The 24,334-nt window shown below is 37.0% G+C and overlaps 4 protein-coding genes across 6 annotated transcripts; 2 read left to right on the forward strand and 2 right to left on the reverse strand.

Moving 5' to 3' along the window:
- Window positions 1-635: 635 nt before the first annotated feature.
- On the forward strand, window positions 636-8,053 carry LOC147500457 (uncharacterized). The gene is given in 15 exon segments (XM_086562085.1): window positions 636-1,061; window positions 1,430-1,468; window positions 1,470-1,602; window positions 1,699-1,916; window positions 2,070-2,130; window positions 2,441-2,513; window positions 2,723-2,800; window positions 3,186-3,343; window positions 4,197-4,365; window positions 4,826-4,852; window positions 4,854-5,286; window positions 5,624-6,040; window positions 6,622-6,825; window positions 7,219-7,352; window positions 7,433-8,053. Coding segments are annotated over 15 exon segments (2,709 nt in total). The 5' UTR covers window positions 636-677; the 3' UTR covers window positions 7,614-8,053.
- A 332-nt stretch (window positions 8,054-8,385) lies between these two features.
- ING1 (RING/FYVE/PHD zinc finger superfamily protein) lies at window positions 8,386-10,360 on the reverse strand. The gene is made up of 8 exons (XM_086562084.1): window positions 10,208-10,360; window positions 10,063-10,134; window positions 9,785-9,972; window positions 9,651-9,714; window positions 9,433-9,532; window positions 9,131-9,269; window positions 8,905-9,042; window positions 8,386-8,785 (listed from the first exon to the last, which is right to left on the reverse strand). The coding sequence occupies exons 1-7, from the start codon at window positions 10,233-10,235 to the stop codon at window positions 8,932-8,934; spliced, it is 702 nt and encodes a 233-aa protein (XP_086418210.1). The 5' UTR covers window positions 10,236-10,360; the 3' UTR covers window positions 8,386-8,785; window positions 8,905-8,931.
- A 962-nt stretch (window positions 10,361-11,322) lies between these two features.
- On the forward strand, window positions 11,323-15,856 carry DPB2 (DNA polymerase epsilon subunit B2). The gene is made up of 12 exons (XM_086562083.1): window positions 11,323-11,665; window positions 11,750-11,909; window positions 12,257-12,388; window positions 12,726-12,803; window positions 13,278-13,382; window positions 13,493-13,573; window positions 13,649-13,779; window positions 13,869-13,963; window positions 14,070-14,169; window positions 14,533-14,647; window positions 14,739-14,849; window positions 15,378-15,856. Exons 1-12 carry the CDS (start codon window positions 11,331-11,333, stop codon window positions 15,516-15,518), a joined length of 1,584 nt encoding a protein of 527 aa, XP_086418209.1. The 5' UTR covers window positions 11,323-11,330; the 3' UTR covers window positions 15,519-15,856.
- A 624-nt stretch (window positions 15,857-16,480) lies between these two features.
- LOC147500460 (pentatricopeptide repeat-containing protein At4g21300-like) lies at window positions 16,481-23,490 on the reverse strand. Of its 3 annotated transcripts, XM_086562087.1 has the most exons (4): window positions 20,598-23,490; window positions 20,236-20,306; window positions 19,441-20,157; window positions 16,481-16,774 (listed from the first exon to the last, which is right to left on the reverse strand). In XM_086562087.1, the coding sequence occupies exon 1, from the start codon at window positions 22,881-22,883 to the stop codon at window positions 20,724-20,726; it is 2,160 nt and encodes a 719-aa protein (XP_086418213.1). In that variant the 5' UTR covers window positions 22,884-23,490; the 3' UTR covers window positions 16,481-16,774; window positions 19,441-20,157; window positions 20,236-20,306; window positions 20,598-20,723. The 3 variants fall into 3 exon arrangements, with proteins under 3 accessions (XP_086418213.1, XP_086418212.1, XP_086418214.1); XM_086562086.1 differs by having other exon boundaries at window positions 19,441-20,306; XM_086562088.1 differs by lacking the exons at window positions 16,481-16,774; window positions 19,441-20,157 and having other exon boundaries at window positions 20,303-20,419.
- Window positions 23,491-24,334: the final 844 nt, after the last annotated feature.

Raw genomic sequence — 24,334 nt, forward strand, 5'->3', positions numbered from 1 at the left:
AACTTCGTAAGAGCAAGTCTAATGAGAGCTATATGGGCCGCTAAAGGCAAATATACCCCAACCACAAAAATGTCATTCTAATAGGGCTGCTAAAAAAGTATTAAATTTGGAAGGAAGCAAAAACTCAGTCAAAGTTAAGACCTTCACTAGCAGTTGCTATAATAAAGTTCGGGAGACGGACGACATAGTTTCTATCGTTCGTGTGTTAAATTTCGACGGACAGCAAAAATTGTGCCGTCCATCCAAATTTTTTTTTAAAAATAATGGAGTTTATGTCATCCGTATAATTTAGCCCTTCAAAATAGACAACATGATTGGATTGATTTTTTTATTTTGGAGAGCCAAATTTGACTGGGCAAGCTAAAAAGCCTATGTGACACTTTTAGCCGCCCAATTTAGCAGCTCTCTATTGAACTTGCTCTAAGAGCTTAATGATAAAGTGAGTGGAGCGAATGTTCTAGACGAGAGAGATTGTTTTGTTGGTTTTTGTCTGAACGATATTTCAACCACCATGTCAACAGTTGGAAGTTTCGAAATTTCGTGGCATTTCCAAGCAAAATGACCAAAGTAACGCCTAAACCCCTTGAACAGTTAAAGTGTTAAACCCCTTCTTTCTTCCTTATCCAAAAATTTATCCTCTTCACACACAGGGAAAAAACAGACACTTCAAAAAAAAAATGTCAAACATCTTCACCTACGCACCAATTCCCTTAAAATTCACCTACACACACCCTGCTCTCTTCTTCACAACATCACTCTCAAGGTTCAACAACAATGGTGTTGTTGTTTCTGCAGTTTCAACACCAGAAAAGAAAAAAACAAGAAAAAAGAAACAGCCCAAAGAAACTGACCCTTCCTCTTCTTCATCTTCACCTTCAACTCAAGAGAAAGGACTGAGATTCACTTTTATGGAAGAGTTAATGCTTAAAGCTCGTAACCGTGATGTGACAGGTGTTTCTGATGTTATTTATGATATGGTTGCTGCTGGTTTAAGTCCTGGTCCAAGGTCTTTTCATGGTTTGATTGTTTCTCATACTCTTAATGGAGATACTGATGGCGCGGTAAGTAATTTGATTGGTTTTGGTTATTTGAATGTTGTAAAGACTGGGTTTTTGTTCAAGATATAGATTTATTTCAGCTCAATTTTACTTTTAAATGGTTAATTTGAGCTTATTTTATGTAATTGAAAAATTTGGGGCATGGTCATTTTTGAAGCTGTGTTTGAAACAGTTACTTATTGTAGTCTTAGTAATGCATTTGGGAAAAGGGGAATGTGGTTCCTTAAATTGTGATTGTGCATTTGCTTATTGCACTAATGGGCATGCTGTCGTAGTTGAGTTGATTTTGGCGATGATTGTATTTCCAATCATTTTGGTTGTGTTTGAACTTCAGAGTGCACTGATAATGGAGACTACTATCCACAATGCAGATGCAGTCACTCCGGAGGGAGTTGAGTGCAGGTCTTAAATCCTCTTCCAAAAACATTTGTGGCATTGATTCGTTTGTATGGATGTAAAGGTCATGCTTCTAGAGGCTTAGAAATTTTGGCAGCTATGGAAAAGTTAGACTTTGATATACGTCAAGCTTGGCTTATTCTTGTTGGTACAGACCTCTTCTTTTTTACCATACGTCTTTTATTGCATGGAAGTTCAGCTTTTTAAAAACTGATAGAATTTTGATTGGAGTTATTGAAACCAGAGGAGCTTGTCAGATACAGTCATTTGGGAGTTGCCAATGAGGTGTTTCTGAAGGGTTTAAAAGGTGGACTGAGAGCCACTGATGAGCTGTATGATCTTCTAATTGAGGAAGACTGCAAGGCTGGGGATCATTCTAATGCTTTAACGATCTCATATGAAATGGAAGCTGCCGGACGAATGGCAACTACATTTCATTTCAATTGTCTTCTCAGTGTGCAGGTTAGTAGATGTGTATGTTTTAGTTTATGTTTATTCTCTGTTTGCATAGTGATATATTGTAATTAGTTACCTTCCACCCTGATTTACGTTGCGGACATATACTAGTGAGTAGTGACCTGCTAAACGGTTCTTTTGTTTTATTCATTTATGTAGGCCACTTGTGGAATACCAGAGATAGCTTTTGCGACATTTGAGAATATGGAATATGGGGAAGGTTATAATTTTCTTCACGTGTCTTTTGAGCATATAGATATGCTGATGTGCAGTCCTTTATTTAGTTTGTAAACTCAATTGCGTTCCTAGAATATCCGTAGTAGAAATTAGGGAAGTGAAAATTTTGTGTTGAGTAATTAAAATATAGTAGTTAAATATCCTTTATTTTTGGTTGCTTTCATATAAAAAAAAAAAATTGCCCAAAAAAGAGAAGAAGAAAAAAACGAACACCCAAGACCCTATATATGCATTTCAAATGTGTACGTTCCTCTTAACTTTATAAGGTACTAATGGTTGCCTTGTGTGAACAGAATTTATGAAGCCTGATACCGAGACGTATAATTGGGTAATCCAAGCCTACACCAGGGCTGAATCATATGATAGGTAGTGTCTAATGCATTTGAATAATCTATGTTATGTTGTACACCTTATAATAAAGTTACACTGCTGCAGATGGACTTCAACTTTACTAAGAGTCTTCCGTTTTTCATTTTCCTTGTTTTATGGTTTTCTTGTTTTTCAATAGAGTTATCGGATGCAAGCAAATAATTGTGAGAGTTTGTGTTGACTCATTTTACTATTTTAATGCGCAGAGTGCAAGATGTAGCTGAATTACTTGGCATGATGGTTGAAGCTCACAAGCGTGTGCAACCTAATTTGAAGACATATGCGTAAGTTCAGTTCTTATCTACTTTTGACTGGGAGTTAGAGCAGGAATGTCATAGATATATCGCACGAAGATGTCCATTTGACGTCAGCAGTCCTGATGCAACCTTAAGTATCTCAAAAGACCTGTTTATTTTATTTATCATTCAATCTCTATGAAATATGTACACAGACCGTATGATTTTAGTCTTCAAAGAAAAAGGAAAATTTTCCTTGTCAAATCTCTATAACATACCATGAGGAGAAGACAACTAAACTTTGAAGAGGAAAATTAAAAGTAGAGATACACGTTGGTATATGGCATTGAATTGTTCTCACATGTGCTTTTCATTTTTTAACTGTTGCCTCAATATCACATGGTTGTGATAATCTCATTTGTTCTTTCTTCAGGCTTTTAGTGGAGTGCTTTACAAAATATTGTGTTGTTAGAGAAGCAATACGTCATTTTCGTGCCCTCAAGAACTTCGAAGGCGGGACAAGATTTTTACACAATCATGGGAATTTTGGGGATCCACTTTCATTGTATCTTCGAGCTTTAAGTCGAGAAGGTATGTTACTTTACTTCTGAGAAACAACTTTTGCTTAGTTGAACACCCAACACCCCCACACCCCCTCCTTCCTTTTTAAAATATCTCCCAATAGATAAGATTAAAGGATAGAGATAATATTACTATCAGTGATCACATGTTAAAAAGTGCATGTGCTACTATTTTGGGCCAATTACCTTATGAACTTCTACCTCGCCTTGAAGAGATTGTGGTTTTTAAGCCCAAGGAATTCAGATTTCTGCTCCAGGAACCCAAACACAAGTACAGAATTTGGGTAAGAATCCCATATGAAAATTTCACATTATATTAGTAGGAGCAGGTATTCAGATCCTTTTAAGGGTGATCGGTAGTTCATGGGATTGTCTATGGACTCAAAACATTTTGCCAGGATGCTTTTTTGTCCATGAGCTCATGACAGCACTATAATTTGTATGATAGTCTGAATTTACATGCGATCTTAAATTACTTAATTAACAAAGAAAGAGATAGGGACATGGAGGGAGAGAGGGGTAGAGGGGAAAAGAGGAAGTGGTTTCTTGTAGGGACATGGAATCTGTTTGAGCCAATTAAATATCACCCAGTGCCAATCTTTTCAGCCAGTGGCCCCTTTCCAAAGGTGACTCGTCCTTTACAGCTACTTCACCCATGTACACTATTAGACAACCAATTAACCATCTTCATTTGAATATTGTAAGTGTTATTAAGATTAACACTCATTGTTTACAACATGTATGATACTGAAATCTATTTACTGTCAATTATATAATTTGTTATGTTTCGTTAAGTTTGGATTCCTTTCCTCTCGCTTCCCCCCTGAATTAATATCCTTGAGCATTTTTCTGATCTTAATCAGGAAGAGTTGTTGAGTTGCTCGAAGCTTTAGAAACAATGGCTAAAGATAATCAGCCCATTCCACCGAGGGCCATGATTTTGAGCAGAAAATATCGGACATTAGTGAGTTCGTGGATTGAACCCTTACAAGAAGAAGCTGAGCTTGGATATGAGATTGATTACATCGCGAGGTTTGCGTTATCATTATCCTCAAATGGATAGTTCTGCAGATTATGCACAATGCAGTGCTTCCTAGACTTGAAATAAATTCTGATGCCTGCTCAATGCCCTAAGATCTCAACTTAATAACACCTTTGTAATGATTCCCTGCTTATTATTGTTTGTGTTGCCACACTCGTATGTGATAATTAATGTGGTTTGGTTTCAAGTCTGTTTCAAAGAAATCTTCTCACTCTCTGACTGAAAACAAAATTAATGCCACTGAATGAAATACAATTGCAAGGTGTTTATCCAGAACAATTATCTTTGTAGTTTGAGATGGCATCTCTTTCATGCAACATGACGGTTGTTTGCTCTATTTTTCAGTCTTATCAGCGGATTAATTTGAATGTAGCTATCTGCAGTTAGTTATAAAATACATGTACTAGTTGAATCTGCTCTCAGGTAAAAAGTTAATTTATTATTTATCAGGTACGTAGGAGGAGGGGGCCTTACTGGTGGCGTGGCGGTGGGTACCACGCAGAGGAAAAACACCTCTAGATCCTGATGCCATTGGATTTATTTATTCAAATCCAATGGAGACCTCTTTCAAGCAACGGTGTCTTGAAGATTGGAAGACGCACCATCGCAAGCTTCTAAAGACCCTTCAAAATGAAGGACCTACAGTCCTTGGAAATGCGTCAGAATATGATTATCTTAGAGTTGTGGAGCGACTGAAAAAGATTATAAAAGGTCCTGAACAAAATGTTTTGAAGCCTAAGGCTGCTAGTAAAATGATAGTGTCCGAGTTAAAAGAAGAGTTGGAAGCACAAGATTTACCGACAGATGGAACTAGAAATGTTCTCTACCAGCGAGTGCAAAAAGCAAGGAGAATAAACCGTTCACGTGGTCGGCCTCTTTGGGTTCCTCCAGTGGAGGAGGAAGAAGAAGAGGTTGATAGTTCTTGTGAAATTTACATTAGTTCCTTTGTGTTTGTAAAATGCCTAGACTTGCTATGTGTTCTTTTTTGTTTTCATGTATATATACCAAGTACCAACTTTAGAAAAAAATAATAATAATAAAAAATAAAAAATAAATATATATATATATATATATATATATATATATATATATATATATATATATATATATATATATATAAGTGGGCATAAATACTCATATTGCAGAAGTTGTTGGCTTCTAAACATTAAGGAGTGGGTTTTTATATTGTTTTGTTATTAATTATTGTTTCCTTACAACTGATAATTTAAAATTTTGTCTCTGATTCAGGTGGATGAAGAGCTGGATGAACTGATATCGCGGATAAAGCTGGAAGATGGTAATACAGAGTACTGGAAGCGGCGTTTTCTCGGAGAAGGCATAAACAGTGATCAACAAGAAGCTTCTGTTACGGAAGATCCAGACCTTCCTGATGAATTAGATGATGTCGATGCCGTGGAGGATGTTGCAAAAGACATTGACGATGATGAGGCTGAGGCTGATGAAGAGGAGGATGTTGCAAAAGACATTGACGATGATGAGGCTGAGGCTGATGAAGAGGAGGAAGTTGAGCAGACTGAAACACAAGTGGGAGACAGAGTAAAAGAAAAGGAAGTTGAAGCTGTTAAGCCTCTTCAGATGATTGGAGTTCAGCTACTGAAGGACTCTGAACAAACAGCTACCTCAAGTAGAAAATCGAGGAGGAGAGTCTCACAATAACTTCAGTGGAGGTCTGAAATTGATTTGGCTATCTAATCAAATTTTTATACATTTTGTTTTGCTAACTTTGAATTCTATAGTCTCATATGACGGTGAAATATAAAAAATGGAGGTGTAACACATACAATATTGTCGGATACGTGTCTGTGGATACGTATCCGACCGAATTATTATTTTGAAATATGGCGTGTCCATGTTACATAGCCTTGAAGTGTTCTGCCATTAGAGAAACTCCTGTGTGACTATTAGAGTATTGTATTTAGGTTCTCAACATTCTCTATCATGTTTAAATCTTGGCCTTTGTCATGCAAACAAGAAACTTCAGATCCTCGGAATTAGTATCTCGAGTTTCTTTAAAAATATCAAAGTTCAACTTGAGTTGATTCCCATATTAATGATTTGATTCATTCAACACATTCTCTCTTTTCATACTCAACAGTTGACTAATGTTTTTTTTATAAATAGCAATAACAGAATTTGGCGTGTGACTCTTTTTCTCTCTGCTATAAGCTACTCGAAGACCTAAGGTGGGATATACTTTTAACTATAAATGTGTCACTTGCATGCAGGATGATGCCGACGATGACTGGTTTCCTGAAGATTTGCAAGAGGCGTTTAAGATGATGAGAGAAAGAAAAGTTTTTGATGAATCAGATATGTATACCATCGCAGATGTTTGGGGATGGACATGGGATAGAGAGATAAAGAAGAGAACACCCCAAAAGTGGTCACAAGAGTGGGAAGTTGAATTGGCGGTCAAAGTGTTGCTGAAGGCATGTTCTTAAACTCCACTATTTTCCTTCCCTTTTCTTACCACACCTATTCAACTCAATCTTATTTATGCCATTTGGTTTGTATTTTGACATCTTCTGGACTTCTGGTGTGTTATTGAACAAAATTACACACATCAACTGCAACTGAGTGATAGTATATTTGCTTGTTCGTCTCCTTGCGAATTTATTACTTGATATTCTCATACTACTTCATTTATGAAATTTCATACGTTGTACATGCTGATATCAGGAAATAATCAAAATATCAGATGTGAGTTGAGTTAGCTATAAATTTTCATGTGCATTGAACAACGATTAATATCTCTCTACTCAACTCATGTTACCCATGTCTGTCCTTAGACCCAGCTTTTCACGGAGAGTTTTGTCTTTCAGGTGATCGAGCTAGGTAGCAAACCAACTATAGGGGATTGTGCTATGATACTCCGTGCAGCTATAAAAGCTCCACTCCCCACAGCTTTCTTTGAAATTTTGCAGACTACCCACAGCCTTGGTTATGTCTTTGGGAGGTAATTTCAAGTTCTTCATATAGTGTTTCGGATGATTAATCTATTTCAAATTCTTCAACAAATATCCCTTCTTGATGCAGTCCTTTGTACGATGAAATGATCTTGTTATGTCTCGATCTTGGGGAACTCGATGCAGCCATTGCAATTGTTGCAGAAATGGAAACTGCCGGAATCCAAGTCCCAGACCAAACTCTGGACAGGGTCCTTTCTGCCAGACAGAGTATTGATAGCCCTGTTGAGGGTGAGGAGGGGGAATCCTGATTAAATAAATGATTTTCATCTGCATGTTGGATAAGCTGAATGCCAATTCCACACCGGTTCCTCATGGAATGAGTGTGAAGCTATTCAGGGTTTTCCAGAAACATCAAAACAAGCGTGTTTCTAAACTTTGAAGCCTCTTCCAGCCCTTGCTCAATGGTGAGACCAGTTGTTAAATCCAAGCGCTGTTTGTTGCTAGGGGTTGTCAATCTTAATCCGACACAAAGAATGATTCTCACGCTCTACAGAAACATGGTACATGAAGAATCTAGAACCCCTGTGATTTTCTTGTTTTCCTGTTAAGTCTGTAGCTATGCTTTTAGCTTTTCTGAGAGGAATAGAGGATACGAAACATTGTTGTTCTACTTGTACCATGATTCTATAAAGTTTATGTACATGTACCATTGATAAATGAAAAGAGAACGGGCTCTCCTTTGGCTTCATGATTTCACTAGCTTTTAGGTTTTTAAAACATTTTTGCGGAGATCACTGTTAAGGTAAGGAGCCATCCAGCTTCAACAGAAGAATCGAGCAAGGTTCAATGCCATGTTGAACTGGGTTTGAATACCCATATAGTCTAGACTTATGTTAATAAACCCACTACAGATAACGTCTTCTATTGTATTGTGGACGATATTTGTTACCAGTTTATGATAACCACCGCACTTTTGTGCATACCGTTTTACAGGGTTACCATGTAGCAGTTTATTTGTTACCTAATTAGGTCATTATAGGTCATAATTGAAAATTGAGATATGAATCTGGCCCTCGGAAGGATCACATAATAACCAGGAAGGCTCCAATAAAGTTTGCACAACAGAATATAACTTAAAACCAGCTCACAACCTAAAGCATAAAGTTGGGCTTTAGAAGTAGAATAGCAGATTAATGTGAACTTCTACATTTGATGAGAGAGTAGAGTAACTGTCAAGGAAAACGAAAGAAACAGAAGAGGAGAGAATCTGTGAAAATAGTCGTTCTTCATCATCAGTATCTCATCTTCAGTTTTTATATTACTTCAGTCGGCAACATGACTAGTTTCAGAAAAGCACTACCCTGCCGGTGGAGTAGAAGCACTTCCTTGCCAGTGGTAGTAAAAGGAATCCATCAGAATATGATTAGAAGCAGGGAGACTTTTGTCTAGAAAATCCTTAAATGTGCTGGAATTTGATTTCCTGAATAAATTTCACAAACATAAACCATTAAATTCTTCACTGTCAACAGCAAAAATATCAAAAAGCTATTTATAGCAAATTAAATGCCAGGTTGGAAATAAGAACAGGTGCGAGTGTACCAGGTCATCCAACACAATCCAATGAAGTTATTTGCCTTTCCGACGATGTTTCATGATAGCACAATCCGAGCAATACCACTTTCCCCTTGGTTGTTCTTTCAGACCAACACAGCCAAAGTGAAACCATTCTATTTTGCACTACGAGAGGGAGGCTTGAATCAGAAAGAAACCAATAAGAAAAAAACAAAGTGCATTATATTTCATCATTTGATAGGAAGAGACATACAGATGGATAGTCACATGCAACCATCTCCCCATAGCTAACTTGGTTACACAAACAGTATGTGGGTTCATTTGGATCAACTGGCAAGTCTAAATCCATCATTGGCGCATCCGATTGCGCTGCAGCAGTTGCTAAGCGTGTCCTACATACATAGTGTATTACAAAATGTAACTGAGAAAATCCAAAACACACACTCAACAGTATTTTATAACCTTAATTTGAATAGAAGCAGATTTTAATTATTGCATTGGAAATGTTAGAAACTTAATCATAAATTTTTCCTTTAATCTAAGAAAAATGCTTACTTCTTCCTCCCCGGTCTACCACTTCCACTGCCATTCCCAGGCTTCGCATTACCATCAGAGTTTGCAATAGACACCCCAGCAGCAGCATTGGTATCCCTCTCTGTTACAATCCCCATTACCACAACAATAAACGGATAAATAAACGTAATCATAGAATAACTTTCTACTCTTGTAAAAGCATCCAGCCAGTGACCATAGTTCATAAATGAGAAAACTACCTCGTCTAAGTTCTTCATCAAATTTCCTCAAGTACTGATCCAGCTGTTGAATATGTGCATCCACCTGTTACATGAACGTGTTACAAAATACAAATCATAACATAACAAAAACACTGAGTAACAATGTTACGTACCAAATCATAGGCTTGAACAGCCAATGCCACCTTTTCGTCCGCAATCCTAATGCAATGTTTCTGCTCATCGAGAGCCTCGTCAGAGAATCTAATAACAGAAGCATCAGGTGTAATGTTCCCAGTCTTAATGCCGCGTTCAATATCAACTATTTCATGTTCACATCTCTGTTCATTTTGCCTCTGGCTTTCTAGTCATACATAAACAATACACACTAATTAATATAAGCCTAGTCATCAAACTTGAAATTAAAATAAAATGTAAAGATCAATTTTATTACCAGATAAACTTTTGTCCATATCCCGCATAACCGCATATTTACGCTGTAGCATAGCTGGCAATGATTCTAAAGCTGAAATTCAACAAATAATAAATTAATTAATAATAAAAATAAGGGTTTATAAAAATTAGGGGAAAGGGCTTACTAGTTTGAAATTCTTCTAGGAAAGACATATTTTTTTTGCAATTTGATTCGAGTTCCCGCCAATTAATAACCTAACCAAACCCTAGGAGAGAGAAATTTATATATTGGATGAGTGAGATAGAGCAAATCGTTTTCTATATTCCGATTTTCGAAAATTCCGTTAACTATCGGTACATTTCACCTGACAAATTGACATTATTTCAGTAAATACCGCCAAAATAGTTGTCGATATTGTTGAAGACCCCTGATATCTCAAACACGTACGCTGTTTGCAACAGCGGGTTAAAATTAGGAGTGGAACTCTGGTGGGTTGGGTCAGGTTGAGGCTTAATCCGAGCTCAACCCAAGTTTCAAATGTTTCAATCCGAGTCTGGACCAAGTCCTAATCGGTTCTTAAATTTTCAGCTCAAACTCTATCCCGACCAATTCGGATTGGGTCGGATTATATCTGGTTGGTCAAACTTCTCGGGTTTTTTTTTTGAATTATGAGATAAAAAACTCTAAAATTGAAATCTTATAATGAAATCAAAGAGATTTGATTGTTTGAAAAGGAAACTAATCTTGTTGATTGCATTATTCTCTCTAAAATAGAGATTCTCAACCTTATTTTTTACAAAAATAAAATGATTAAAAAATATACATATATATACGTATATACACGGGCTCGGGTTTTCAATTTTTTGATATTCTAACCCCGAGCCCAATCCAAAATCGAGTCCGGTTTTGATTTTATAAAACCAATCCCAAACCACGGATCTGACATGTTAGTCCAAGACCAACAAAAATCGGATTTTAGTCCATCGGGCTTAGACTAACCCGACCTAAGATCCACCCCTACTTATAAACTTAAAACCTATATCTAATACGGATTGGGCCATAATCTCTTAACTAGTCATAGTCTATTTGTTTCAGATGGCCCATTTTGAGGCCTAATATATCTAAAAAATTCGTAAAACAGCGTACGTGTTAAAATCTATATAATACGGATTGGGCCATAATCTCGAAAATGTTAATGGGCTAAAATATAAAAGCCCATTTAAAGCCCAATATTATTATTTTCCCGCCAATATTGCAACTTCATCACTGAACTGCCGCCATTTTCTAAAGCAAAAAAAGTAAAAAAAATGGGAGTGAGAACGAAGAAGAAAGTGTTTACAAAGTTCAAATTAAGAGGATATACATTAAAGTTAGATGCTTTAGAAGAAACCCTCTCATTTTTATCCCGTTATGAAGATGAAGAAGACATGGCACTCGAACTTCTTCTAGATGAAATAGATAAAGAATCACTCAAGTCCTCAATACTAGATAAAGATTCAGTTCATAAAGTTATAAGTCTTTTATTAGAAGCAGCAGCTGCAGTTGAACAAATTCCAAGTTCTAGTAAATCCCCTTTACGCGTTATCGACGCGTTTTTAGTACCCAAGTTTTGCTTTGATTCGATTAAGAAATCGTTTTATGAGTAAGTTTAGACTAGCCCCTTTTCTTAATTTTTTGTTTTTTTTGTTTTTTTAATGTTTTTTGATGTTTTTTTTTTTTTTTGTAGGTATACTGGAAAGCTTCCTATACATGGGGATGCTTCGGCGAAAGCGGGTTTATATAGAGATAGGTATCAGTTGTTATTGCAGAGGATATCGCGTGACCCCAACTTCTCGAAACCGGCTTTTGATCCGTCATTGACTTATTCCACTGGGAGCAGTTGTGAGGTATGAAGTTGTTTAATAAATATGCATTGGAATGTCTGTGGAAATGTATTGGTTCAAAGACATTAGGCTTGTAATTTCATTGTGTAGAGAAAAAGTTTTGTGCTAGAAGTGTGAAATTAAGTGTTTGGTGAAATAATGTAAATATTGGAAGTGCTAAGGGAAGATGACAGGAGGGTGTGCCTTGGAGAATTATATATTTAACGCACATTCTTCAATTAAAGTGTGTCCTCTAACTGGCTTAGGGTAATGCTACTGTGAAATGTAAAAGTCACGAACAATTTTAAATGTGAAGTGATGCGTGGAATTGTAGGCTTAATGGAGAACATTATGTTTTGTTCTTATTGCAGATATCGCCAATTCAGTCTTTGATTGGACACACGGGAAGGAGATGGATCATGGGTTCCATATCTCAATTAGAAGATGGTCATTTCTACTTGGAAGATCTAACTGCTGCAGTAGAAGTTGATTTATCCAATGCAATATCCTTGAAGCAACAACAATATGTAGTTCTTTTTGTTTTTTTTTATGAGAGATGTGTATTCGTATTTTGGGAGTCTAGTATATTTGTGTGCAGCCCTTACATTTGAATCCTTCCTGTAACAAATCAAAGGAGTTCCTACTATACTATAATTAATCATTGTGCATGAGGAAACCTACAAAAGTATACCAACTCCTAGGAAGTAACATGGTCCATCATTTCTTAAAGCCAAGTAAATAGTCTAGTTTATGAGAATTATATTGTTTACAGACAGAAGAATGAACTGCCCTTTTCTACATGAGAGAAATGAAAAGTATGGTTTCTTTGACACACAATACAGAATCCATTCAGGCTTTTTTGTTGAGAACACTATAATTGTAGCAGAAGGCGAGCTGCTAACAAGTGGTATTTTTCAGGTGAGATTCTTCTTCTTGGTGAAATACCATTTAATTCATTGATGTTCATGGGTGACCAGTAGCTAGCTCAAGATTTGAAACCAAAGCATTGACACGCTCTTGTTTTATTACCCTTTTGTATTTTCTGTTATTTTTTCCAAAAATGCTGCTTCTGCATGTCCTTTATGTGTATAGAGTTGATGTGGGATGTACGATTTATCCTTTACATGCTCTCATTTGCTTTATTTACTGTATTAAGAAATTATGCAGTTGGCTTCGCATTTTATGGACAGAACTTGAAAATATCGGTAAATTGCATTTTGATAGTCTCAGTCAATAAGATATGCGCTAGATTTCTAAGTCTGTTTGTATCCTTTAAATGCTGTGAAAATGTTGCATGAATATATTTTCTGATCTTGATTGATGTATAATGTGATCTTTATCATTGTGAATCCTTCAACAAGGTGGTGATACTGCTTTCTTTTGCTTGTGTAGGTAAGTACATGTGGGTTTCCTCCTTTGGAGGACAGAGATGCATCACTTGCATTACTTGTGGGTTTTGACTTCTTTGGTGGAGGTTTTTTATCAGCAGAAGATACGGTACTCTGACGTCACGCTTTCATAGTTAATTAGAAAAAATTTCAGTACTTTGTTCTTTAGACTACTTGAAACTGTGAATTTAAACAAAATTTTCTCTTAAATGCCAATAGGTCAGACTTCAAGGGCTTGAAAAGAATGCAGTGAATGAGATGTTTATTATCCTCTCTGACATTTGGCTTGATAATGAAGAGGTACATCTCTATTTATGTTGAGCTCTTTCTACTTGGTTTTTATTGATAAGAATACTAATACGCGTCATTATAAAGACTATGGAAAAACTAGCCACTGTACTGGATGGATATGAGAATGTGGAGGTGGTACCTTCTTTATTTGTCTTGATGGGAAATTTCTGCTCTCGTCCATGCAACCTTGCATTTAATTCTTATGCTAATCTCAGGTAAAGACTCTTTGCAATATATGTTGGATTTAACACGTTTGGTTAAAGTTGCAAGTTAAAGTAATTTTACAACTTCCTGTTTATCACAGATCACAGTTTGGAAAGCTTGGTGAGATGATTGCAGCCCATCCAAAATTGAAGGCGCAAAGCCGGTTTCTCTTTATTCCAGGTCCTGATGATGCAGGTGTGTTCCATTTAAACACCAATATCCTCCCGTTTAGTTTACCACTTTTCCTTGCATATTACTGCATTTACTTGGCAGAACATTGATCCTTCTTTGAAACTTGTAGGTCCATCGACAGCTCTACCAAGGTGTGCATTACCAAAGTATTTGACAGAGGAGCTTCGGAATCACCTCCCTGATGCCATATTTTCAAGTAACCCATGCAGGTTGAACCCTCAGACCCTTTTTCACCTGGTTACAATCAGGATACTGAAAGATATGCTGTGTCACTTTTTAAAAATAAGCTCTTGTGCTTTTACTTAATATCATTAACATTGATATGGGTAAATTTTAAACATCACGCTATCAGTACAAATGATCTTAATAAATGATTGAAAGCATTGGTATATGCTACATGTTTCACAGGTAGAAGTCCAGTTTTCACTGTGAAGTACTTTTTGTTTAAATGACACGTGCGAAATTAGCTCATCTTAAAAGTTTGCTATAACTAGCTTGATCAAACTATGTTTGCATTGGCTTTCGTATGTATAGTTTTTCATATGTGATATGCCCTTGGCTTGTGAACTCAGGATAAAGTTTTACGCCCAAGAAATTGTACTTTTTCGTCAAGATCTCCTTTATAGAATGCGCCGTTCAAGTTTAATTCCTCCTTCATCAGAAAAGACCAATGATCCATTTGAACATGTAAGACAACTTTATTGTTTTCGCTCTAAATACTATTTCCTTAACTGCATTGCTTGTGTGATGACTGTAATGGCCTGGTATTTTTTTGCAGCTTGTTGCTACTATTACTCATCAAAGCCATCTATGCCCTCTCCCCCTCACAGTACAGCCCATTATCTGGAATTATGACCATTGCCTACGCCTGTATCCAACACCACATACGGTAATTGCCAAATGTTTACTCAGTGATGCATTTAATAATTAATTCAACTATTTGTTGCGATTATGCTGTTGTATGCCAGCCCTTTTTTCAAATGAAATATGTTTTGAAGGTGGGTAATCTCATGTATTAATTAATACCTTGACTACTTTTTTCATTATGCATTATGTTTAATTTGCACCATGCATGTGGTACTAAGGCCTGACACATTATAGGTTATAGTTAGGTGTCTTGGGTCAGACATCACCCAACCAGATGGATCCCTTATGCTGTAGAAAGTCTTTTGATGGTTCCGTGGACCATAAGTTAAGATCAACTGAGGGGATTCTTTGTATGATACTTGTGTACTATATGGCTTGAAACAATATTCACTCTCATCTTCCGAATATTCCACATTTTTTTTCACATCAAATTATGAGTAGAGACGGAAAATAGAGTCGAGGTGAAAAAATCCTTTGATGGGTCCAAATATCTAACATGCAAGATTTTGAGATTACAATTGTGGTACTTATGCATTAGATTGTATTGCAGATAGTTTTGGCAGACAGGAGTGAACAGAAGTTATTTAAGTACTTAGGCACAACATGTTTTAACACCGGATCCTTTGCGCATGACAACACATTTGTGGCGTACCGTCCTTGCACCCAGGAAGTTGAGCTGTGTGCATTGTAAAAGCCCACAGCATTAAACCATTGAAATATGATTCTTTAGCTAATGACTGATGGGAGCCTCGGATCCAGCGTATACAATCACTAATTCTCCGGTGGTTGGCTCTGGCAACAGGTCACGATTATAATCAATAGGAGATGATGTAGGGTGACTCTTTAGCCAGGATTTGTGTATAATTTTTGTTTAGTTTCTCCAAGCCTCTTGTAACATTCTTTGTTTTTTTCCGATAAAACCTCTTGTAACATTCATTTACATATAAATCCTGTGAACTGCTAAAATGTAGCTTTGAATGAAGAACATTAAATGTATCTCAGAAGAGCAGCCAAAGATATTATTGTTTGCAATGGGCAGCAAATATAGAATACATGCAATCACCTGCTTGGTTGACAAGCAGAATATTTAGTGTACTGACCTTGTTTTCAAATTTTACTCCAATAAGAATGAGATTTCCACTGATACTATCCAGTCCATTGCATGTTTTCAAAGAATTCCATCATACAATGGACTGGAGGGGGCCTTCTCTATTAGTTTTGAAAATTCCATCATATTTTGTAATGAGAAAAAAATAAGGGTCTTGGGGTAGTAATATATCATCAGGTAAGATCATGCGTACTAATGTTTCTTTCTTTTTTCTTCTTCCTGATTGGATAACTTCTGACTCGGGAAAAAAGAAAAGTATATGGTATTAATCTCTCTGACTAAGAATCTGATGGGTAGAGCTCCAATTAGCCTTGCCATTAGATGATTATAACTGATTAGAACTGCATATTCTTTGAGTTTGTCGAGTGAAATCTGATCAGGACCAACAGTTCCAACTTTAAACGACATTAAATATGACAATACTATCCAATCAAATGAAACCAAAAAAAGAAAAAACAGATTAGGGCCCTAGCTTGGCAACTCGTGACCTCAGTATATATTTTTTTAACTTGAACATTACTAATCTTCTCCTTGCAAATAGTATGTAAGTTGAGAAGGAATGAATTGAAATAAGCAGATCACAGTACAACATCTTATTGTGCCTAATTTTTTGCCTGGTGTACTGTAACAGAATGGAGAGTTGAAGACTACAAAATTGAAATACAATCTGATTGACATTATTCTACAAAGAACCACTAATCACCTGAAACCACATAATTGGTACAATCCGATTGGTATTACCTCCCGAAGCCACAAAAACTTGTGTAAGGCACTGCTGAATACATACACCTCATAGTTCAACCTGTAACACTAAAACTTGCTTCAACGTGAATGGGATGCTGTCACAGCCCGAATTTCTAAACAATTAAAACAAAATGAATAATTGAAATATAAATATCTCAACCATCACTTGGTTCAATTGTCTAAAAACCCAGGCTATGACGGGGGATACAACAGATGTCAAAACCTAAAACCCACATCACAACAGGATCAACTTAACAACAAAAACTCCAAATTTTCTCAACCATCACTTTATTAAAGACTATCTTCCGTTCAAAAACATCATATAAAACTCTAAGAATAAAAGGTCCTCATCATCGTATTCTCATGTCATATGAACGGAACTAAGTTATTACATACATCCAAAAGAAACGGACCTAATAAAAATAAACTCCCTGGATCGCTCCAAGCAAGAATCTAATTCACACGCCCTAATTCCATCAGCCTTCCCACCTATGTTCCTAAAGAACACACCCACGCTGCCAAACAAAGCAAACATTGACAAAATGGAATTTGTTTGGTATGAATGTAGACTAACCACATAAAACCATTATCATACTTTAATTATCCAAACAATCACGTTATATTTTCTCATAACTTAATCATTCTCGGCTTGGAAGGCAAATTGGTTCGGCATTTCAACCGGCATAGTTTCTTCCCAAAGAAAACTTCTATTATCTTAACTCATTCTAATACCTTGTTTTAATATCTAAATACCTAATTAAAACTTACCGATATTCAACTCTTTGATAAAGGGTAGGACCGCGTCCTGACAAAATGTTATTAAGTCCTACCCTCCCCGAAAAGAAAGTTAGAACTTCTATATATCATATGTAGATATTATATTAGGTATTCAAAAGAAAACCCAAACACTCACATAATCAAATTAATTTCTCTTATTAATAATCAATTACTTTTCTTATACACATATTTCACAACCTATGTACCTTAGTCATTCCCGCCACATTCAAGGAATACCCAACCCTACATTCCCGCACACTCGCTTTAATACAACTAACCCGCAGCGAATACCTTAGTTCCTCTACAGGGTAGTCCAAACAATCCTATTCATTCACATATTCAATGAATACCCTGTCATTCATTAAGACATTCAATGAATACCCCTATATAACGCTTAACGGGCCATTTATGACCATTCAATAAATGCCCACCTAACATATGACATCAATATCATAAAACTCAATTCTAAGACTTGAAGCGCGGAGTTTCTAAAAGAGGTGGTAAATTTATTTACGCATTATTGAAATTTATTGTATATATTATTTCAGAGAACGTAGGAATGTCTTGATTCAATTATTTTTGGTTTACGCGTTATTAATTTCATGGATGTCTAAGTGTCAACGTTGTATATCATAAAATACTGCACAATCACATATTAGTTAATACACGTACACACGTATATATAGAAAGATCTTAGCCTAAAGCCAAGCACGTTAATAGTCCTAGACTTATCCTATTAGACCGAATCATAATTTTAGGAAAAAGTCAAATTTTCGGGTCAACTGGTCAAAGTCAACTCTGGTCAAAGTCAACAGTAGTCAACCAGTCCAAACTTATCTAACCCCAAAAGCCCAAAGTCAAAGGCCCAAAGTCTAACTTAAAAATCCAAATTTGAAAATCTAACTAAAGCCCATAAGCCCACGATTTTCGGGCCCAAGCCCAAAATCGGTTTCTACTGTTCATCATCTTCTCACCAGTTACCACCACCACCAGCCACCAAAATTTTCCGGCCACCCACTCCCATTCCAGTAAGTCGGTTAGACTCCCCATAAGAAACCCAACAACATTAATGAAAACAACAACCTCAAAAGATGAAAATTCAAACTTCATCACCAAACTAGATCTACAAATCGAACCGCCATTAATGGCTTTTCCCAAGCTCCAATTCGACAGCCCCATATACATTCCAACATACAAACAAACATCAAATCCAAACCAAACAGTTCAAACGATTTTTAAAAATGCATAACCCCAAGTTCCAGTAAAACCCAAATCGCAGTAACGCCATTGACGATGGCTCAAGCTTTCTCCACGCTTCACTGCCCTCACTCGCCATCCCCACACACACAACCCAACAACCATTCAACTAACAATACAGACTATCAATACCATTTCTTTGTTTGGCTTTAGCCGCCAAGAACAGTGTATATTCTTTCACCAAAACGTGACCACCAAAAATCTGTCGACTTACCCATCTATTAACAGTAGGCCTAAAATCGATTAACTACCCGCTTGTTATCAAGGTTCGAGACAAATTCCGGAGACAGAGTTTTCTTCAATCCATAAACATGAATATAAACCGTTACTGCTAAAAAGAATACAATACTAAAACTAAATCAAAACACAGCACAGACCATTTTCCAACATCGTGAAATCGACAACTAACGAGAATTTTATATAAAATTCAAATGAAAATATCTACTCACCTGTAGCGTTCTCCGATTATTAACCAGCTACCAGGAAAAATCTCCTTTCCTTCTGTCAGTCAAACTCCCATTTTTTTTTTCTAAAACCCTCGCTGTGTTTTTTTAAACTCTACGTGCGAAGACTCCCCGAAAAACAAGGACAACCCTTATCCATTTATCTACGGGCTTTATCCGTAACTGATAATTATCCTCTATCCATTATCTATTTTCATTATTATTATTATTATTTATTATTATTATGAAAATAAGAGAACTAAAACACGGGGTGTTATAGATGCAGTCTTGCTGAAGCTTCCTAAGGCGAATTGCTGAAAACCTTAACATTTCTTTTACTCTTTTTAAACAATACCTGAAGCATAAAAATTTCTTGTGAAGCTCCTGGAATGTTCCCCTCAGTGGATTGTGATGAACAAGTCATGCACCAGTGGTACCACTTGTACTGAGATGATTTACTTGGAATTTGTGCTGACGAGATAGTTTACATTTATCTGATTCACTCTTGACGGCACAGAAACTTGGGCCCTCTCTCAACTGTAATCTCAATTGCAAAAACAGTATTACATAATCAGAAATCACATTTACTCCTCAAAAGAACCATCTGCTCTTCTTCGCTCTTACCTACTTAATCTTTGCTGGGGTCTATAGAGGGCCACACATCAAACAAATTTTCTAGCATCCCGCCACTGCCCAACTCATGCCTTGATTTTCATCAAGCAATGCAAACTAAATGGCACTTGTTAAAGCAAGGAATACCATCCTAGAGTGGCCTGGACTTATCTCCACCAGACTTTTTCAAGTGGATCAAACTGGAACTTGGTGAGCTGATAGTAGCAGTGTTTCCTGTCCCTATTACAGCTGATGGAATAGTCTGAACCGCTCAACATGCAATTTGTAACTCCTTCCACACAGGATAGATCAACTGGCAATCTTGCAGAAGGCAGGCCAATGCACATGGGCTAAATCTAGCATGGAACTTTGACCACTGACACGTCGCACTGAAGACATATTCATAAGTCCTATGTAACATTACAACTACAAACTAGACTCCCATGCTTGTGGAATTCATAAGGCACCTGAGATTATATCCATGCATTTAATTTCTCTGGATCTCATCGCATTTTCTTCAGAAATATCTAAGCTTCACCTGCATTGCAACAGAGAATCAATAATTTGCTGGAGCAGCACCCAGCACTATCAATTAAACTCAAATTATTTGAACTTTTAGTAATCTCCTTTCTCTTAAAGAACCGATGGGTCCTGCAAAAATTCAACTATCATAAAAATAATGTAATTGCTTTCGCTTTGGATCTTCGTTAAGGATTCGAGGACATGGTCGTTGCACATATGGATTTGCATCTTTTATTGGTTAGCGATTTCATTTTCAATATATTCATACAAAACAACATATAGCCTCATATCAGAAAAAAAGTCTCACCTTACTATCCAAAAGGAACCACCTGATATTTGCAAATTTATGAGTCAGTGAGCCTGATGTAGAATCTGGTGACTCTAAATAAACAAAACGGGGTGAGGGAACCTATCGACGTCCTGTCTTCACCAATCATAACTTCGCCATGCTAAATCCTGGCTCCTTTATAAGCTTACCATCTTCAAACACTCTCCTCATAGTTTCGGCTTCCTCCCACCTCCTTCCAGAGGCATATAAATTTGATAACAGTGTATAATACCCAGAATTATGTGGTGCCAATCTTGAAAGCTGTTGACTGGCAAGCTCCCCAAGTTCCACATTCACATGTACCCTGCAAGCACTTAAAAGAGCTCCCCAGATAGCAGCACAATCAGATAAATTGCCAATGTCGTCCCTCTCAGGGAGTCCACTTTTCATCAAACAATATGCTTCTTCTAGTCTCCCCACCCGTCCAAACATGTCAATGATGCATGTCCAATGCTCCAAACAAGGCTCTACATTGTACTTTGTGACCATTAGCTTAAAATATTCACACCCTTCATCAATCAAGCCAGAATGACTACAAGAAGAAAGTAATGATATAAATGTGATGGAATTGGGTTCATAACCCTCTTCTTCCATCATTGAGAACAACGAGCATGATTTTTCTCCATGTCCATTCATTCCAAATCCTGCTAACATCACATTCCAGGAGCTTGTATCTTTAGACCGGCCCATCTGTTCAAACATGGACCAGGCGATGTCTATGAGACCATTCTTTGCATACGCATCAATCAGCGAATTGCACACATTTATTTCAGAGTTATGCCCAAGCTTCAAAGTCAGCCCATGCATCATTGGAGCACCATATTTAGCTGAATTTGAAGCATATACCTGAATGACAGAAATCATTGTCACTGGATCTGGCCTATGCTGATTTTCACATTGCAGGTGATGAAACAAATCAAGCACCATTGCAGAATGACCACTCTTGACATAACCAGAAAGCATAGTATTCCACGTCACAATATTTTTGCAAGACATTGACTTAAACAGTAATAGTGAACTTTTCATGCACCCACATCTTATATACATGTCCATCATGGCATTGCCAACAGTAAGATGTGAATCAAAACCCTTGGAACAGCAATAACCATGGATAATAGTCCCTTGTTTCACAGATCCTAGTTCACCACATGATTGGAACAACATTAACATCGTGATTGCATCAGGAAACACCTGAAAACGGAGCATATCAACGAAGAGATCTAATCCCCTGTGAGCAGTGCGGTTAAGATTGTATCCGGAAATCATTGCATTCCATATAGCAGCAGTTGGTTTTCTACTGCTAGTGAACAAGAAGGTGGCAGCATTGATATCCAAACACTTCCCATACGCATCAACCATTGATGTAGCCAAAACTACATCACTATCCAAATCAAGACCTTTCTTTATTATGATTGAGTGAACCAACTGAATCATCTGCAAATCAGCTAATCTTGCACATGCAGGGATCACATTAGCAATAGTGATAGAATCAGGATTCACATCCCGTAGCATTCGCTGAAAGAGAAAAACTGCCTCCAAGTCACATCCATTTTGTGAATACCCTGTAAGTAAGGAATTCCATGAAACCAGACTTCTTCCATGTAATTCTTCCTCAAATATAATTCTGGCACACTCAACTTCCCCACATTTTGAGTACATATCAATGATGGAAGTACCCAGGCGAAAATCTGATACTAGTCCAGAATGAACTAAATGCCCATGAATACTCTTTCCCATATCAAGATCCCGAGCTTGTCTACAAGCCAATAACAGACCCAAGAACGTAACCTGACTCGGTACCAAATCACTCTCCTTCATTGACAAAAAAAGGTCATATACTTCAATCCAATTCCCATTATGTGCAAAACCAGTGATCATTGAATTCCAAGAAACTAAATCTCTCTTAGGCATGTCATTAAAAACTTGACGCCCAAGATCCAATCTCCCTAACTTAGTGTACATAGAAATCAACAAATTAACAAAACGAAGATTCCAACCAAACCCATTTCGATATAAAAAGTCATGAATCAGAGCCCCATTCTCAAGACTTCTCATTTCAGTACACGCCGTTATGGCATACAATGAAGAATCAGTATTCGGTATAAAACCCGACTTTACCATTCTATGAAAAACAGTCAACACTTCATCATAAAACCCATTAGACCCAAAACTAAAAATCAAAAAATCATACGATATCTCATCTCTGTCAGACATTTCATCAAACAGTAAGTAAACATCAAAAACTCTACCAAACTTACCATACATAGAAACAAGAGAATGACTATTAAAAACCCAATCACCAAACCCACACTTAACTATATAACCATGTATACTAAACCCAACATTTGGAGTGTTAAGGCTAACACAAGACTTAAAAAGTGAAGGAAATAGGAAAGGGTCAGCGGATTTGGAGAAGTTGTTAAGAAGTTTCTTGAAAACGAAAAGGGATTGTAAGTATCGTTTAGAAGAAGTGAGTTGCTTGATAAGAAAGGTGTATGAGAAAGTAGTTGTTGGGTGGTTGTTTTGAGGAGAAAGAAAGAGACGTTGGACAATTTGATTGAAAGTTTTTGATGGGTAAACTTTTGAAGGGAAAGTGTAGGTGAGTGAGTGGAAGTGAGTTTTAAGAGAAGCAATTTTGAAGAGTTGGGAATAGTGGAGTGTTAAAGAAGAAGAAGAAGAAGAAGAAGACGTGTTTGAATGTTTGGGTTTTTTGGCGGGTGAGTTAAACTTGAGAGCGAAGTCAAATGCACTGCTGAATAGCCTTTAGAGATACTCAGTCCTCATTCTAGATTTAACTAGATTTTGGACCCCGGCGTATCTATTAAATATTTTGTGTGCTGAAAAGGTTTTCACAAAATATTTTACACAAATTTTTGAATCAGAATATATTTTTGAGGGATTTTGAGTTATCCCCCCAAAGTTATGTCGAGTTTTGTGTTTAACCCCCAAAATTTCAATCATCACAATTAGACCCCCAATCTGTCTCTGAACTCTAAAAACACTGTTCATTTTTTCCATAATGCTCAAACTACCTCTTTAAAAGAGCCGTTAGAAAGTTAAAAAACCGTTTGAAATTTCTGACATCCTCTTTTACTTATCCGATATTGGTTGACTCCTTTCTTCCCCAACCATATAAAATCCAGCTCGCTTCTCTCTCCAACAACAATTAATGGGTGGTGGTGAACCAGCTAAAATGTCACTATTAGAGCAATTTGTTGTTGCTCTAATTAGTTGTTGTTGTGGAAGATAGGCTTGGAGACAAATGGTACTTGGGAGCTGCGCCGCTTTAAGAGGAAACCCGGGAAAAGCTTAACCTCAGCGTATCAGGCTGAATCCGATCCAAAAGAGAAAGAGTCAGTGCCAAGTGAGAAATTCTCTGATTCTTACTGAGATCTTTGTCCTACTTCTCACCCGGCTAGCTGCTGAATTCAAGTAGTTGACTTGACCGGAATCACAAGTTTTCAATGATACCGGCAATTGGGAATCTCAATTGATGAGCCTGGCAAACGGAGCTACGAAACTAAGCAGCATACTTCGCCTTTAATACCTTTTTAGTCCGCTTGTACGGAGTACAAATAAGGGGGCTGCCCAGTCTCAAACAAAAGATAAAGCTACGCCTCCAACCCCTCATTTGGAATTATTGCTACCCACTGCACTTGAACCACTGATGCTACCATTGGTGCCTCTGCTTCCCGTGCTTCTTCAACACAGAGAAA

This window comes from Coptis chinensis, chromosome 5 (assembly GCF_015680905.1).
Source record: "Coptis chinensis isolate HL-2020 chromosome 5, ASM1568090v1, whole genome shotgun sequence".
Taxonomy (NCBI): Eukaryota; Viridiplantae; Streptophyta; class Magnoliopsida; order Ranunculales; family Ranunculaceae; genus Coptis; species Coptis chinensis.

Bases quoted from the DNA above. Each gene is read 5' to 3' on its own strand.
- DPB2 (XM_086562083.1), top strand. From the start codon at position 11,331: ATGGGAGTGAGAACGAAGAAGAAAGTGTTTACAAAGTTCAAATTAAGA. The intron at 11,666-11,749 runs GTAAGTTTAGAC...TTTTTTTTGTAG, and splicing joins ATTAAGAAATCGTTTTATGA to GTATACTGGAAAGCTTCCTA. The intron at 14,648-14,738 runs GTAAGACAACTT...ATTTTTTTGCAG, and splicing joins CCAATGATCCATTTGAACAT to CTTGTTGCTACTATTACTCA.
- LOC147500460 (XM_086562087.1), bottom strand. From the start codon at position 22,883: ATGTATGGTAAGTTTGGTAGAGTTTTTGATGTTTACTTACTGTTTGAT.
- ING1 (XM_086562084.1), bottom strand. From the start codon at position 10,235: ATGTCTTTCCTAGAAGAATTTCAAACTA. The intron at 9,270-9,432 runs GTAAGCATTTTT...CTATGTATGTAG, and splicing joins GGTAGACCGGGGAGGAAGAA to GACACGCTTAGCAACTGCTG. The intron at 9,043-9,130 runs GTATGTCTCTTC...TCCCTCTCGTAG, and splicing joins TTGCATGTGACTATCCATCT to TGCAAAATAGAATGGTTTCA.